The 18,827-nt window shown below is 46.5% G+C and overlaps 1 protein-coding gene across 5 annotated transcripts in view; it reads left to right on the top strand.

The window, feature by feature from the left end:
* PDE2A (phosphodiesterase 2A) overlaps nucleotides 1-13,984 on the top strand; it is a 791,783-nt gene extending 777,799 nt beyond the window's left edge. For all 5 annotated transcript variants that reach the window (XM_073612615.1, XM_073612619.1, XM_073612616.1 and 2 more), the window contains 2 exons: nucleotides 585-691; nucleotides 5,119-13,984. In XM_073612615.1, the coding sequence (XP_073468716.1) occupies nucleotides 585-691; nucleotides 5,119-5,350 (339 nt within the window). In that variant the 3' untranslated portion in view covers nucleotides 5,351-13,984. The remainder of the gene's footprint in view (nucleotides 1-584; nucleotides 692-5,118) is intronic.
* The last annotated feature ends 4,843 nt before the right edge of the window (nucleotides 13,985-18,827 follow it).

Here is an 18,827-nt window from a genome sequence, read left to right as displayed (position 1 = left end):
ATTATTATTAATTCGTTCTGTTCAACTTGTTTAGAAAAGCACATTCGTTATTTCGGATAATTCGTAACTGCGGATAAATTTGTATTTGTGTAGTTCAGCCAAATTCGAAAGGAAATTCCAATATCTATAATTTAATAGTTAGTTATTATTTCGAATTTACGGATTTAGAATTTTAGAATTTACAAACATTTGAATTTTCGACTTTTCGAATTTTCAAACTTAAAAATTTTTTGAATTTTCAAATTTACGTATTTATGAATTTTTGAATTTCCAGTTTTCCGATTTTTGAATTTACGAATTAAAAAATTTCAATCATAACGAATGACCAGAAAAACGAAAAAAAAAAAAGAATGAAACGAAAATGAACACATATTTCAGCAGTGCACATGTCTAGGAACGGCCACTATCTCCACCCAAAACAGCAAAACTCTGACTAAACCCACCATAGATAAGGGTCTCCACCCAACACAAAAGGCAGATATGGTTTCTATCCAGCCTACAACGCACACACTTCCTCCGCCCAGCATTGAATGTGACCGGCTCCCATGGTCAATGTATAGTGATTGACTCTCATCACCGTGCAGGAGAAAGCCATGGGGAACCGGCCCAGCGAGATGATGGACCGCGAGAAGGCCTACATCCCGGAACTCCAGATCAGCTTCATGGAACACATCGCCATGCCCATCTACAAGTGAGTGAAGCTGCTCCATCACCATCATAAGCACCGCCACCAATGTCACCTGATCTACAATCTTAATACTGTGACATGATTAGGAAATCCATTAAAATGGAGATTGGGATTTGCTACAATGTGATTATTTCTATCAATATACTGGACTTCTACAGCATTATGTTTTTTAAAAAGTATCTAACAGCACTTACTACAAGATCTCCTCCTATTTACCAAGCAATTATATATATGTAAACAAGTGACTTACTGTCATCAAACCAATAATGCTTATATGCACTATTTCACAAAAGTAAGTACACCCCTCACATTTTTGTGAATATTGTCTTCTATCTTTTCATGTGACAACACTGAAGAAATCAGTAGTAGTGAGTGTACAGCTTGTATAACAGTGTAAATTTGCTGTCCCCTCAAAATAACTCAACACACAGCCATTAATGTCTAAACCGCGGGCAACAAAAGTGAGTACAAAAAATGTCCAAATTGGGCCCAAAGTGTCAATATTTTGTGTGGCCACCATTATTTCCCAGCACTGTCTTAACCCTCTTGGGCATGGAGTTCACCAGAGCTTCACAGGTTGCCACTGGAGTCCTCTTCCACTCCTCCATGACAACATCACGGAGCTGGTGGATGTTAGAGACCTTGTGCTCCTCCACCTTCCGTTTGAGGATTCCCCACAGATGATCAATAGGGTTTAGGTCTGGAGACATGCTTGGCCAGTCCATCACCTTTACCCTCAGCTTCTTTAGTAAGGCAGTGGTCATCTTGGAGGAGTGTTTGGGGTCAATATCATGTTGGATTACTGCCCTGCGGCCCAGTCTCCGAAGGGAGGGGGATCATGCTCTGCTTCAGTATGTCACACTACATGTTGGCATTCATGGTTCCCTCAATGATCTGTAGCCCCCCAGTGCCGGCAGCACTCATGCAGCCCCAGACCATGACACTCCTACCACCATGCTTGACTGTAGACAAGACACACTTGTCTTTGTACTCCTCACCTGGTTGCCGCCACACACGCTTTGCACCATCTGAACCAAATAAGAGTATCAGACCACAGGACATGGTTCCAGTAATCCATGTCCTTAGTCTGCTTGTCTTCAGCAAACTGTTTGCGGGCTTTCTTGTGCATCATCTTTAGAAGAGGCTTCCTTCTGGGATGACAGCCATGCAGAGCAATTTGATGCAGTGTGCGGCGTATGGTCTGAGCACTGACAGGCTGACCCTCCACCCCTTCAACCTCTGCAGCAATGCTGGCACCACTCATACGTCTATTTCCCAAAGACAACCTCTGGATATGACGCTAAGCATGTGCCCTCAACTTCTTTGGTGGACCATGGCGAGGCCTGTTCTGAGTGGAACCTGTCCTGTTAAACCACTGTATGGTATTGGCCACCGTGCTGCAGCTCAGTTTCAGGGTCTTGGCAATCTTCTTATAGTCTTAGCCATCTTTATGTAGAGCAACAATTCTTTTTTTTCAGATCCTCCAAGAGTTATTTGCCATGAGGTGCCATGTTAAACTTCCAGTGACCAGTATGAGAGAGTGAGAATGATAACACCAAATTTAACACACCTGCTCCCCATTCACACCTGAGACCTTGTAACACTAACGAGTCACATGACACCGGGGAGGGAAAATAGATAATTGGGCCCAATTTAGACATTTTCACTTGGGGTGTACTTACTTTTGTTACCAGCGGTTTAGACATTAATGGCTGTGTGTTGAGTTATTTTGAGGGGACAGCAATTTTACACTGTTATACAAGCTGTACACTCACTACTTTACATTGTAGACAAGTGTCATTTCTTCAGTGTTGTCACATGAAAAGATAGAAGAAAATATTTACAAAAATGTGAGGGGTGTATTCAGTTTTGTGAGATACTGTATATAAAAAAAAATCAACTCAAGCCCCACCCTTTCATCGTAATGATGTCTTAAAGTGGTTCTAAAGCTTTTAGATTTTTCACCTTAATGCATTCTATACATTAGGCTAAAAATAACATCTGTGCTGAATGCCCCCCATACTTACCTGAGCCTGATCCGATCCCACAATGTGCTGTCTCCCTCCTCTCTGGGCAGATTGATAGCAGCGGGAGCCATTGACTCCCGCTGCTGTCAATCAAATGCTGTGCTGAGCAAACAGGGAACAATAGACGCAGACAGGGGCAGCACGGTAGCAAGCCTGCACGGGTTTCCCCCTCATGGAAAGCGGCTTTCCATGGGGACACTTTCCGAGGAGAAGGAGCCTGGAGCGCCCATGGGGAGACCCTTGGAGAAGGGGATCGGGGCTGCTCTGTGCAAAACCATTCCACAGAACAGGTAAGTACAGTAAAACCTTGGATTGCGAGCATAATTCGTTCCGGGAAACATGCTTGTATCAAAGCGAATTTCCCCATAAGAAATAATGGAAACTCAAAAGATTCGTTCCACAACCATTTATTCATAAATGCTTCAGTTTATAGTCCATATAAAAAGATTATAGCAATCTGACCAGGTTGTGTAACCATAAAATGTCCATCCACAAATGGAAGCCTCCACAAGGGGATTAGAAGCCAAATCCAGCAGGAGCTCCAGAGTATAAAAGAGAAGAGAGGCACCTCTAAGTGTAGCAATATGGTTAAATTTAATGAAGATACAACATTTAGCAACTCACATGGTTGATGATTAAAACAGGCACATCTAAATATGCCGGCACCTGGGGTAAAGCTGTCCACATAGACCATCCTTCACCCCCCCCCCCCCCCCCCCCAGGAAAGATCAGTTTTCAGGGATCTTGTAAAGGCAGATAGAGTAGGAAATAGACAGGTTGAGGTAGGGAGTTCTAGAGGAGGACACTGTGCGGCCAGTGGAGGGATTAGCAGAGAGGGGTGGTGGACACTGAGCAGAAACAAGTAGAAGGATTGGCAGAGAGGGGTGGAGGACACTGAAGGTCAGTGGAGTTATTGGTAGAGAAGGATGGAGGACACTGAGTGGAGGCCAGTGGTGGAGAGATTGGTAGGGAGGGGTCGGAGACACTTGGTGAAGGCAAGTGGAGGGAATGGCAGAGAGGGGTGGAAAAAACTGAGCAAAGGCCATAGGATGGATTGGCAGAGAGGGGTGGAGGACACTGAGTGAAGGCCAGTGGAGGGAATAGCAGCGAGAGGTGGAGAACAATGAGTGGAGGTCAGTCGAGAGACTGCCATAGGAGGGTGGAGAACACTGAGCGGAGGTCAGTGGAGGGATTGTCAGAGAAGAGTGGAGAACACTGAGTGTAGGCCAGTGGAGGGATTGGCATAGAGGGGTGAAGGATACTGAGCAGAGGCCAGTGGAGGGATTGGCAGAGAGGGGTGGAGGATACTGAGCAGAGGCCAGTGGAGGGATTGGCAGGAAGGGGGGGGGGTGTGGACCCTGAGCAGAGGCCAGTGGAGGTATTGGCAGAGAGGGGTGGAGAACATTTAGCAGAGGCCAGTGGATAGAGAACACTGAGTGGACGCCAGTGGTTGAATTGGCAGAGAGGAGTGGAAGGCTAGCGGGGTGGATTGACAAAGAAGGGTGGAGGACACTGAGTAGAGGCCAGTGGAGGGATTGACAGGGAGGAGTGGAGGAAACTTAGCAGAGGCCAGTGGAGGGTTTGGCAGGGTGGGTTTGAAGACACTGAGCGGAGGCCAGTGGAGGGTTTGGCAAGGAGGGCTGAAGGACATTGAGCAGAGATCAGTGGAGGGATTGGCAGAGAGGGAAGTAGGACAGTGAGTAAAAAGAATGGCATAGAAGGGTGGAGGACACTGTGCGGAGGCCAGCGGAGGGATTGGTGGAGAAGTGTGGAAGACAGTGAACGAAAGCTAGTGGAAGGATTGGCATAGAGGGATAGAGGACACTGAGGGGAGGTCAGTGGAGGGATTAGTAGAGAAGGAGGAGGCCAGTGGAGGGATTGGCAGATTGGGGTGGAGGACACCGAGTGGCTGATAAGGTAAATTAATCTGGCAGCAGCATTCACAATGGACTTAGCTGGTGTAGAGGTCGGCCAATGGGGAGGGAATAGGGTGGTGTGATTGGCTAAGAAGGGGCATATTTTGGAAATGTTAAAGAAATGAAGGCTGCAAGATTTGGCCAGTATTTGGATGATGTGGGGGTGGAAGGAGAGGTCAGAGTCCAGGATTGCACCCTGGCTTAAGGGGAGGGACTGATAGTTGTGCCATTGATCTCCATAGAAAACTCGGGAGTGCCCCTATACAGAGGCTCCCTGTTCATTCATAAACTGAAGCACTGTAAACACAGGGAGGGCCACAGGGGAATCGGTTTCAGTAATTGCGCCCACTCCTGCTGTTCTGATCCCCCCTGTTGAACTTATTGGGCCTGTTGCTCCCCCCTTATCAAGCGGCCCTGGTAGCAGGACAATCCTACTGACTCTGTAAACGAAATCAAAGCCTCTGACCATGTTCTCTCCTTTTTATAGGGTGTTGAAAGAGCTGTTCCCTCGTTCGGCTGAGCTTTACGAAATTGTGGCGGCCAACCGCGTCAAGTGGATGCGAGTGTCAAACAAGTTCACCATCAGGGGCCTGCCCAGTAACAACTCACTGGACTTTTTGGACGAGGAGTACGACATCCAGGAGAGCATGGACGACGACTATAAATTGAACGGCTGTACCGACACAAAGGGACTCAATGGCTCGGTGACCGGTGAATAGCACTCACTTGTTATGAACGCACGTTGCCCGATTTTCACCCCTCACCCCTCCCCCTGGCCGAGGGGGGAGATCTTATAGTGTCAACTCCTCCAAGGTGGTCTGTGTGCCGTGCCATGTTTGTCACGCCAGTCTACAAACGCGGAGCCCCCTGCCTGTACCGTCGTCCATGCTCTTCATGTCCGACCGGTCAAAGGATCAGCACTGCCAACCTCCTCTCACCTCAAATGACATTTCAGGCTTAGACGTTCGAGGGCAAAAACCTCTGTAAAGATTCTGACCGTGGCCATGGACTCCGTCAGTTTCAGGATACTTTCCCTTTAAGATGTTGTTTTCTCAGCCCCGCCCAGGAGGATCATCCCACTGAAATTTGTTATATAGAACTACCTCCCGCCTTCAAGGGACAGTCCACTGTTTCCATAGCCCATCTGGCTCCCTTTACTACTGATAATGAGACGGGTAATTGTAACAGGTCATCTAAAAAGAGCAAGTCGGACTGAGTACAGAGCAGGGGCAGTCCGACCCCTTTGTAACCCCTGAGGGTCCTGGCCAAACATGTAAAGGAGATAAGGGACAAATAGCTGAAGACATTAATTTCTTCGACCAATGGCACCCTTGTCAGTAAGAGGCCATTCCCCTTTTATACAGCACCCCCTACAGGCTTAGTGAAGCATAGAGAGAAATTTGTCTGCTAGAACACAGTACTTTATGGGCGTTTTACCCTTTAAAGTGGACCTGTCTTGTACTAAAGTTTCTTAGACTTAGATTATTCTTTAAAACAGGCCTGCAAATGATGTAGCCTGGACACGTTTGATAGATGAAGCTTGAGTTCAGCAACTTTGAGCTTCAACGCAACCCCCTCCCCCTGTTCCACTATCCAACAGGTAAATCGCTACTGGCCACTAGGAGGAGCAAAATCGAGAATATTTCCTTCACAAAAATTTGGTGGTCATGCGATTGGGACGCCCCCCCCCCCCCCCCATCACCTTTGCGCATGGCTGACGGAAAGGGTTTAATAAACTAACCTTACTCCTTGGCTTCTGCCCATGGCAAGGACGACGTCATGCTTCTTCCAGCAGCAAGATCCCGAAGAATGCAGAGTAGCTTAAATCTCATGATAAGATGATCCTGCACCATGTTGGAGCCTCATCTTACAAAATTTTGGCTGCTCAGAGTTCACCAGAATCTTGTTGGAAGAACGGTGACGTCGCCCCCTGTAGTACGGAATCAGGGGTACATTAACATTTTATCCTTACAGTTTTTTTTGTTTTGTTTTTCTCAATTTTGGTTGGGGTGAAGGTTTGTATTGCTTGGTCCCTTTTAGGTATTTTGGTGGTTTGGAAGACTGCAATGGGCTTTAAATGACTCCCGGAGGTTAGGGAAGCTCCTTTAAAGCTTTTTTTTAAATTTAACTTGTATTATATATGTCTTTTATTTAAACAGGCGCCATCTTCTTTAAAGATGAAAGCCTCGTGTATTATTATTATACTCTCCCCCCTGGTCTTCTACCTCCCCTCTGTTTCAGCTCTGCAGCCTTCACCAGACTCTTCAGCAGTCGGCTGTGCCCCCCCCCCCCCGTCACACGGTTTGGTCCCATCCTCTGACCTCTACATCAGTACAGGACACAGCAGTGACATAGGTGTCGGAGGATGGAACCAGAGCATAGGGCGGGGGACACGGACCTCTAAACTTCTGGAAATAGAAGACTCTGGTGATCAGGGGAGGAGGTAGGAGGCACAGGAGGAGTATGACACCTCTTCTATTACAGGAAATTTGATTTTTTTTTTGGGGCACCTGACAGGTTCTCTTTAAGCTCCGGAACCCATGTTTACATTTTAGTTACAGCCTTGTTAATTTGGAAATAGCGGGTTTAACTTCTGGTTAGCTTCAGCGGGTCCCTTGCACTTACTGGGACTTAAATGTTGCATCAAAAATCCCATGGGCATTGTGCCCTGTAGGAAGGACTGTGGGACACACAAGGTACGTCCTCAGTCATTAACCGGTTAGGGAAACTATGTTCTTCTAGTGACACATCGAGTTCTCCTATAAAATCAGACAGTGGCAGTTCTCTTGCACTGACTGGGACTTGGCTGTCCCACTAACAGCAGAAAAAACCCCATGGGCATTGTGTTCTGTGGGAAAGGACTGTGGGGCATAAGAGGTATGTCCTTGGTTATTCTAGTGATGCATAAAGTTCTCCTATAAAGACAAATGGAGGCAGTTCTCTTGCACTAACTGGGCCTTGGCTGTCACACTGTAACAGCAGCTAAACCCCATGGGCATTGTGTCCTGTAGCAAAGGACTGTGGGACATACGGAGTACATCCTTTGTTTTCCTAACTGGTTAATGATTATATCCTTCTAGTGACACATCAAGTTCTCCTATTTCAGACAGACAGTGGCAGTTCTCTTGCACTGACTGGGACTTGGTTGTCACGCTAACAGCAGCTGAAACCCCATGGGCATTGTGTCCTATGGGAAGGGACTGTGGGACATACAAGGTACGTCTTCAGTCATTAATTGGTTAGGAAAGCTATGTCCTTCTAGTGACACATCGATTTCTCCTATAAAGTCAGACAGTGGCAGTTCTCTTGCACTGATTGGGACTAGGCTGTCCCACTAACAGCAGATAAAACCACATGGGCATTGTGTCCTGTGGGAAAGGACTGTTGGGCATATGAGGTATGTCCTTGGTCATTAATCGGTTAGGAAACTATGTCCTTCTAGTGATGCATCAAGTTCTCCTATTAAGACAGACAGTGGCAGTTCTCTTGCACTGACTGGGATTCGGCTCTCACGCTAACAGCAGCTGAAACCCCATGGGCATTGTGTCCTATGGGAAAGGACTGTGGGACGTACAAGGTACGTCTTCAGTCATTAATTGGTTAGGAAAGCTATGTCCTTCTAGTGACACATCGATTTCTCCTATAAAGTCAGACAGTGGTAGTTCTCTTGCACTGACTAGGACTTGGCTGTCCCACTAACAGCAGATAAAACCACATGGGCATTGTGTCCTGTGGGAAAGGACTGTGGGGCATATGAGGTATGTCCTTGGTCATTAATCAGTTAGGAAAACTATGTCCTTCTAGTGATGCATCAAGTTCTCCTATAAAGACAGATGGCGGCAGTTCTCTTGCACTGACTGGGCCTTGGCTGTCACACTAACAGCAGCTAAACCCATGGGCATTGTGTCCTGTGGGAAAGGACTGTGGGGTGTACAAGGTACGTCCTTGGTCATTAATCAGTTAGGAAAACAATGTCCTTCTAGTGACGCATCAAGTTCTCCTATAAGATCCCATGGGCATTGTGTCCTGTGGGAAAGGACTGTGGGGCATATGAGGTATGTCCTTGGTTATTAACAGTTTAGGAAAAGTATTTCCTTCAAGTGACATGCTGAGTTCCCCTATAAAAACAGACAGAAGCCACCATCACTGGATCTCTATCAACAAAGCCACTGATCCCCTATATAATAGTAATGACAAGGTGATCATGTGATCGTTTTTTCAAGCAGTCAACCACTCAGTCCTATTGGCTCCTGAGTCTTTCTCCTTGGATAGTAGGACAACAGGGGGAGTCAAGCTCCATATATGGAGTGCAGGTCACTGTGCACCCACTGGCCCTCCACACTGCAGACAGAATATGAATCAGCAAAACCTCCTTTACCGACCCCTTTGTCTCTCCATCGGCTTGTTTTAGATAGGGGCTCAGGGACATCACGCAGCCCTCAGATGGAGGTTAACAGGCTGAAGGCTGCAAGTCACTGAACTGATCCATTAACGAGTTGAGGGCTGCAACTGACTGAATGGATTGGAGGAACCAGCCTGACTCCGAGTATAACATGGTGTTCTATTCTCCATCCTGTAGACCTCCATGATCTTCTCAAAGGCCAGCTCACTCAAATGACCGACCAGTTCCTTATATCTATCTGCAGATCCAGTCACCTGATCTCCCCAAAAGTCCTCTTTCTCCGCCACCTTTCCGCCAAAATGGCGTCCCACAGGTAGATTCCCGCTTTATGTGGGGCGGAGCCTTAAGTCCTGCTGGGTGTAGCTTTGATAGAATGTTTCAAGTATTAGTTTTGGCATTTCAATGTTACACAATGCAGCTCATTTACATATATGAGGAACCACTGAGGGCGTATTTATGAAAGAAAATTGTATAAACTTCTAGTACATTCGTCCTGTGTGAATTGGGGGGCAAAATCAAATGCTCTCCATCTGTTTCCTCTACAGGTTGAATGTTAATCTTTCACAAAATATAGAGTTGTTCAGGAAAATACCACTAGATGGAGCTTTATATTTTTTTTTTTTTTTTTTTTTTTTACCGTCAGCTCCATCTAGTGGGCATAGTGTGTTTTTTCCTCAAATCACTCTATGAATGAATAATATTCGACCAGTAGGGGAAATAGGAGAACTTTAGATTTTGCTCTGTTCACACAGAACGAATGTATCTCTGGTTTCGCTAAACTAATAGTTCTGTGATTATATTTTTTTAAAATAAATACTCCTCTGAAAGTGAAAACGTTCTTTACTGCAGCAACCAATCAAATTAATTCAAACCTTACAATTTGAGCTCCGTCCGATTCATGTCTAGATACATTGAATTTAGTCTCTTATTTCTATGTTTTGTATTAAGTTCTTTCCATGCACACGCCCGGTTCATGTTGGGTCTTTAGCTGTTGGCTCATTGGTATATGTAGAATGTGGTGGGCGGAGACTTCATCCATCACAAACAACAATTGGCCTCCCTCGTTGATGGGCGGCGACGTCTTTTTGTGTTTGTAACACAGTGTCAAAGGGCTATTATTATACGAATCCCATACAGAGAAATACAGCGTGAAGGAAACTCAGCATTTACAGATTTGCGGTTATTTTTGTAATGTTCCCGTTAAGACCATTTTAACTATCTCTTTCCAGTTTTCTCGTTTGCTGTTCCATATGTCTGTGAACAAATTTGTAGATCCTTTCTCTGCTGGCTATTGGCCTCCAGTAAGTCCAGGGCCTCCTTGACTGAGGAGTGCTGAGATAAGACATCAAGCCCAAGATTGCATTGTTTCCAGACAGTCAGACCAGGCTCATAGAGGTGTAGTTATAAAAAAAAAAACATTTGCATAGCTATTCGTCCAGTTAAACTTCTGGTCATTTGTTGTCTGCAAATGGAGTAAAATTTAACATACTTCTATTTCCTTTACAGGTCGAATGTTATTAATTCATCACAAAAAAAAACCTGAAAGGTTTGGGAAAATACTGCATTATGGCCCCTAGATGGAGCTGAAGATCATAAGAGATAAGTATACTCCCTAACTCCATATAGAGGCCATGAATGGACTCCTCAACTTCATCTAGTAGCTATGAATAAACTTCTCAACTCCATCTAGTTGCCTTGAAGGAAGTGTTCAACTCCATTCAGCTGCCTTGAAGAAACTCCCCAACTCCATCTAGTGGTCATGAATAAACTCCTCAACTCCATCGAGTGGTTATGAATGAACTTCTCAACTCTATCTAGCGGTCTTGAAGGAAGTCCTCAACTCCATTCCGCTGCCTTGAAGGAACACCTTACCTCCACCTAGTGGCCATGAATGAACACCTCAACTCCATCTAGTGGCCATGAATGAACTCCTCAACACCATCTAGTGGCCTTGAAGGAACTCCCCAAACACTATCTAGTGACCTTGAAGGAACTCCTCAACTCCACCTAATGGCCATAAATGAATGAACTCAACTCCATCTAGTGGCCATGAATGAACGCCTCAACTCCATCTAGTGGCCTTGAAGGAACTCCCCAACTCTGTCTAGTGGCCTTGAAGGAACTCCTCAACTCCATCTAGTTGCCATAAATTAACTCCTCTACTCCATCTAGTTGCCATAAATGACATCCCCAACTCTATCTAGTGGCCATGAATGAACTCCTCAACTCGATCTAGTGGCCATGAATTCCTAAACTCCATTCAGCGCCCATGAAAGAACTCCTCAACTCCATCTAGTGGCCATGAATGAACTCCTCAACGCCATCTAGTTTCCATGAAAGAACTCAACTCCATCTCATGGCCATGAATGACCTCCTTGACTCCATCTAGTGGCCATGAATTAACTCCTCAGTTCTATTCAGCGGTCGTGAATGAACTCCTCAGTTCCATTCAGCAGCCAAGACTGAACTTCTCAACTCCATCTAGTGGCCATGAATGAACTACTCAACTCCATCTCGTGGCCAAGAATGACCTCCTCCACTCCCATCTAGTGGCCATGAAGGAACTCCTCAGTACCATTTAACGGCCATGAATGAACTACTTAACTCCATCTAGTGGCCATGAATTAACTTCTCAGCTCCATTCAGCGCCCATGAAGGAACTCCTCAACTCCATCTAGTATCCATTAATTAAAGAGGAGCTCCAAAAATAAATTAAAAGTCAGCAGCTACAAATACTGTAGCTGCTGACTTTTAATATAAGGACACTTACCTGTCCAGGTATCCCACAATGTCGGCAAACCGAGCCAATTCTTCCATCAGCTGCGGGTGCAGGCGACGGCATCTTCACTCAGGGAAACAGGAAGCGGAGCCTTGCGGCTTCACAGCCTGTTTCTAACTGCACATGTGGAGCCTTGCGGCTTCACAGCCTGTTTCTAACTGCACATGCGCGAGTCGCTGTGCGTTTTTCTGAGTAGTCCTACTGTCTTCTGGGACTTCTGTTGGGTAGATTGCCGCAATCATGCAGCGATGTTACCTAAAAGTGGGAGCGGGTACCTGGTTTTGACCCCCCACCCTGAAAGGTGCCAAATGTGGCAGCGGAGGGGGGGAGGAAGCAAACAAGTGGAGCTTCCCCTTTTGGGTGAAAGGGCTCCTCTTTAACACCTCAACTATATCTAGTTGCCATAAATGAACTCCTGAACTCCTGAACTCCATCTAGTGGCCATGAATGAACTTCTCAACCCCATCTAGTGACTAAGAATGAAGTCCTCAACTCCATCTAGTGGCCATAGAGGAACTACTCTGCGGCCATGAATGAACTCCTCAACTCCATCTAGTGGCTATAAATGAACTTCTCAACTCCATCTAGTGGTCTTAAAGGAAGTCCTCAACTCCATTCAGCTGCCTTGAAGGAACTCCTCAACGCCATCTAGTTGCCATGAATGAACTCCTCAACTCCATCTAGTTGCCATGAATAAACTCCTCAACTCCATCTAGTGTTCATGAATGAACTTCTCAACTCCATCTAGTGTCCATGAATGAACTTCTCAACTCCATCTAGTGACCAGGAATTAACTCTTCAACTCCATCTAGTGACCAGGAATGAACCATCTAGTGGCCTTGAATGAACGCCCAAAACTCTGTCTAGTGACCTTGAAGGAACTTCTCAACTCCACCTAATGGCCATGAATGAATGAACTCAACTCAATCTAGCGGCCTTGAAGGAACTCCCCAACTCTGTTTAGTGGCCTTGAAGGAACTCCTCAGCTCCATCTAGTTGCCATGAATAAACTCCTCAACTCCATCTAGTGGCCATGAATGAATGAACTTGAACTCCATCTAGCGGCCTTGAGGGAACTCCCCAACTCTGTCTAGTGGCCTCGATGGAACTCCTCAACTCCATCTAGTTGCCATAAATTAACTCCTCTACTCCATCTAGTTGCCATGAATGACATCCCCAACTCTATCTAGTGGCCACGAATGAACACCTCAGCTTCATTTAGTGCCCCCGAAGGAACTCCTCGACTCCATCTAGTGGTCTTAAAAGAAGTCCTCAACTCCATTCAGCTGCCTTGAAGGAACTCCTCAACTCCATCTAGTTGCCATCAATGAACTCCTCAACTCCATCTAGTTGCCATGAATGAACTTCTCAACTCCATCTAGTGACCTTGAAGGAACTCCTCAACTCCATCTAATGGCCATGAATGAACTCCTCATTTCCATCTATTGGCCATGAATAAACTCCTCAGCTCCATCTAGTGGCCATAAATTAACTCCTCAGCTCCATCTAGTGGCCATAAATTAACTCCTCAACTTTATCCAGTGGCCATAAAGCGGTATTTTCCCAAACCACTCTATATGAATGAATAACATTCAACCTGTAGAGGAAATTGAACAGGAACATTCATTTGCGCACCCTTTGGCACAGACTGAGTTCAAGCTGTTTCACTAGATGAGTAATATGCCATTTTTTTTTTTTTTTTGTATAAATATGCCCTATTGGCTTGCATTGGAAGAGAGGAACTGTAAAGCACAGTCACTATGCAGCTCTACGAAGAAGCAGAGTCTGCATATCAAATGAGCAAATATGGCTGCCCCATGATGAGCGAAATAGTGCAACGCCGCTGTTTGCCACATCAGGGGAAGGCAGGCTGCTGATTGGTTGCTGCTGGAAAGATGACATGTGCTGCTTTTCTGTGATTTTAGCGGATGACCCCCTCCCCTTCCGTGGCGTGTGATGTCAGACATGGAGGAGGTCGCAGTTGGCGTGTTATGCCGTGTATATATCTATCTCTGTAGATAATGTAAAGCAGTGTGCTACTCACCCCGCTGTGTCCGCTTATTACTTCTGTGACCTCAGCGATCGTTTTACAGCAGAAATTCTTCGTGAAAGGGGAACAGACGGATTTCCGTTTTTATTTTCATTGTTTCCTAATAAATTTCATACACCAAATGTTGTCTTTATTTATGATTATTTTTGGAGTGTGTTGGCTGTGATTTATGTATGGCCATTAGTGGCCTTCCCTGCAGTCTTGCACAGTTGTACCGGCTCTTCTCCTGGACTGAAACGGCTTCCTCTGATTTCACCGCACACTGTGAGCCTCTCACCATGTGCCTTAGAAGCTGCAGCAAGTCAGAGAGAGCCCCGCCTCATTTCCTGGCTGCATCATCCAGCCCTTTCCTCCTCAGCCTAACTCCCCCTGGCCTGCCCCTTTTCATTCATTGGATTTCGTCTCCTTCAATAATGAAGTCTCAGCACCGCATGTGGGCGTGGCTACAAATACAGCCAGGCTAGGAACGCCCACTGCTCAAGACTGACATCCACCTGTCAAGACATGTTAATATTTGCATATCTCCTCCCACTACTTGCATCAGGGCTGAGGGCTCTGGAGAGGAGTACTGAGGCGTTGTGCTGTGTTCAGGAAGGTATGTACAGACCCCGCCCACCAGCCATGATCTGACTGCATTGCATATAGAAACACAGAGACCATAACTCCCAACTGTTGGACTTGAGAATGAGGGACATTTCAGTGAGAAAGTGACCTGTGGAGCGCTATGTTGGGTGTGGCCAAACATGATAGTGGGAGGGGCTTAAGGGTCGTGGTTAAACAAAACATGGGCTTCCTTTTAGTGGTGTAGTGTGGGATGTCAGTGCCCGGGGCAAGGCGAGAAATTTGTACCCTCTAACCCGTGGACTTTTAGCACTCCCCGAGTCCCGTACAGAAGTACTAACCTACCTGTCTACTACTCTGACCTACCTGATCCCTACACTGACCTACCTGATCCCTACACTGACCACTACACTGACCTACCTGATCCCTACACTGACCTACCTGATCCCTACACTGACCTACCTGATCCCTACACTGATCACTATTCTGACCTACCTGATTCCTACACTGACCTACCTGATCCCTACACTGACCACTACACTGACCTACCTGATCCCTACACTGACCACTACACTGACCTACCTGATTCCTACACTGATCACTACACTGACCTACCTGATTCCTACACTGACCACTACACTGACCTACCTGATCCCTACACTGATCACTATTCTGACCTACCTGATTCCTACACTGACCACTACACTGACCTACCTGATCCCTACACTGATCACTATTCTGACCTACCTGATTCCTACACTGATCACTACACTGACCTACCTGATTCCTACACTGACCACTACTCTGACCTACCTGATTCCTACACTGACCATTACACTGACCTACCCGATCCCTACACTGACCACTATTCTGACCTACCTGATTTCTACACTGATCACTACTCTGACCTACCTGATCCCTACACTGACCTACCCGATCCCTACACTGACCACTACACTGATCTACCTGATTTCTACACTGACCACTACACTGACCTACCTGATTCCTACACTTACCACTACACCGACCTACCTGATCCCTACACTGACCACTACACCGACCTACCTGATCCCTACACTTACCACTACACTGACCAACCTGATTTCTACACTGACCTACCTGATCCCTACACTGACCACTACACTGACCTACCTGATCCCTACACTGACCACTACACTGACCTACCTGATCCCTACACTGACCTACCTGATCCCTACACTGACCACTACACTGAACAACCTGATCCCTACACTGACCTACCTGATCCCTACACTGACCACTATACTGAACAACCTGATTCCTACACTGACCACTACACTGACCTACCTGATCCCTACACTGACCACTACACTGACCTACCTGATTCCTACACTGACCACTACACTGACCTACCTGATTTCTACACTGACCACTACACTGACCTACCTGATTCCTACACTGACCACTACAGTGACCTACCTGATTCCTACACTGACCACTACAGTGACCTACCTGATCCCTACACTGACCACTACACTGACCTACCTGATTTCTACACTGACCACTACACTGACCTACCTGATTTCTACACTGACCACTACACTGACCTACCTGATTCCTAAACTGACTAAACTGACCTACCTGATTCCTACACTGACCACTACAGTGACCTACCTGATCCCTACACTGATCACTACACTGACCTACCTGATTCCTACATTGACCACTACAGTGACCTACCTGATCCCTACACTGACCACTACACTGACCTACCTGATTCCTACACTGACCACTACACTGACCAACCTGATCCTTACACCGACCACTACACTGACCAACCTGATTCCTACACTGACCACTACACTGACCTACCTGATTCCTACATTGACCACTACAGTGACCTACCTGATTCCTACACTGACCACTACACTGACCTACCTGATCCCTACACTGACCACTACACTGACCTACCTGATTCCTACACCGACCACTACACTGACCAACCTGATTCCTACACTGACCACTACAGTGACCACTACACTGACCTACCTGATCCCTACACTGACCACTACACTGACCTACCTGATTCCTACATTGACCACTACAATGACCTACCTGATTCCTACACTGACCACTGCACTGACCTACCTGATTCCTACACTGACCACTACACTGACCAACCTGATCCTTACACCGACCACTACACTGACATACCTGATTCCTACACTGACCACTACACCGACCTACCTGATCCCTACACTGACCACTACACCGACCTACCTGATCCCTACACTTACCACTACACCAACCTATCTAATCCCTACACTGACCACTACATTGACCAACCTGATTCCTACACTGATCTACCTGATCCCTACACTGACCTACCTGATCCCTACCTGATCACTACACTGACCTACCTGATTCCTACATTGACCACTACACTGACTAACCTGATCCTTACACCGACCACTACACTGACCAACCTGATTCCTACACTGACCACTACACTGACCTACCTGATCCCTACACTGACCACTACACTGACCTACCTGATTCCTACACTGACCACTACACTGACCAACCTGATCCTTACACCGACCACTACACTGACCAACCTGATCCCTACACTGACCACTACAGTGACCTACCTGATTCCTACACTGACCACTACACTGACCTACCTGATCCCTACACTGACCACTACACTGACCAACCTGATTTCTACACTGACCACTACAGTGACCTACCTGATTCCTACACTGTCCACTACACTGACCTACCTGATTCCTACACTAATCACTACACTGACCTACCTGATTCCTACATTGACCACTACACTGACCTACCTGATTCCTACACTGACCACTACACTGACCTACCTGATTCCTACACTGACCACTACACTGACCTACCTGATTCCTACACTGACCACTACACTGACCTACCTGATTCCTACACTGACCACTACACTGACCTACCTGATTCCTACACTGATCACTACACTGACCTACCTGATTCCTACACTGACCACTACACTGACCTACCTGATTCCTACACTGACCACTACACTGACCTACCTGATTCCTACACTGACGACTACACTGACCAACCTGATTCCTACATTGACCACTACACTGACCTACCTGATCCCTACACTGACCACTACACTGAACAACCTGATTCCTACACTGACCACAACACTGACCTACCTAATCCCTACACTGACCAGTACACTGACCTACCTGATCCCTACACTGACCACTACACTGACCTACCTGATTCCTACACTAACCACTACACTAACCTACCTGATTCCTACATTGACCACTACAGTGACCTACCTGATTACTACACTGACCACTACACTGACCTACCTGATCCCTACACTGACCACTACACTGACCTACCTGATTCCTACACTGACCACTACACTGACCTACCTGATTCCTACACTGATCACTACACTGACCTACCTGATTCCTACACTGACCACTACACTGACCTACCTGATTCCTACACTGATCACTACACTGACCTACCTGATTCCTACACTGACCACTACACTGACCAACCTGATTCCTACACTGACCACTACACTGACCTACCTGATTCCTACACTGACCTACCTGATTCCTACATTGACCACTACACTGACCTACCTGATTCCTACACTGATCACTACACTGACCTACCTGATTCCTACACTGACCACTACACTGACCTACCTGATTCCTACACTGATCACTACACTGACCAACCTGATTCCTACACTGACCACTACACTGACCTACCTGATTCCTACATTGACCACTACAGTGACCTACCTGATTCCTACACTGACCACTACACTGACCTACCTGATCCCTACACTGACCACTACACTGACCTACCTGATTCCTACATTGACCACTACACTGACCAACCTGATCCTTACACCGACCACTACACTGACCAACCTGATTCCTACACTGACCACTACACTGACCAACCTGATTCCTACACTGACCACTACACTGACCTACCTGATTCCTACATTGACCACTACACTGACCTACCTGATTCCTACATTGACCACTACACTGACCTACCTGATTCCTACACTGACCACTACACTGACCTACCTGATTCCTACATTGACCACTACACTGACCAACCTGATCCTTACACCGACCACTACACTGACCAACCTGATTCCTACACTGACCACTACACTGACCTACCTGATTCCTACACTGACCACTACAGTGACCTACCTGATTCCTACACTGACCACTACACTGACTTACCTGATCCCTACACTGACCACTACACTGACCTACCTGATTCCTACATTGACCACTACACTGACCTACCTGATTCCTACACTGACCACTACACTGACCAACCTGATTCCTACACTGACCACTACAGTGACCTACCTGA

Source organism: Aquarana catesbeiana, linkage group LG02, assembly GCF_042186555.1.
Source record: "Aquarana catesbeiana isolate 2022-GZ linkage group LG02, ASM4218655v1, whole genome shotgun sequence".
Classification (NCBI taxonomy): domain Eukaryota; kingdom Metazoa; phylum Chordata; class Amphibia; order Anura; family Ranidae; genus Aquarana; species Aquarana catesbeiana.
The sequence above is the reverse complement of the archived record's forward strand: the minus strand, read 5'-3'. Positions and strand labels throughout refer to the sequence as shown.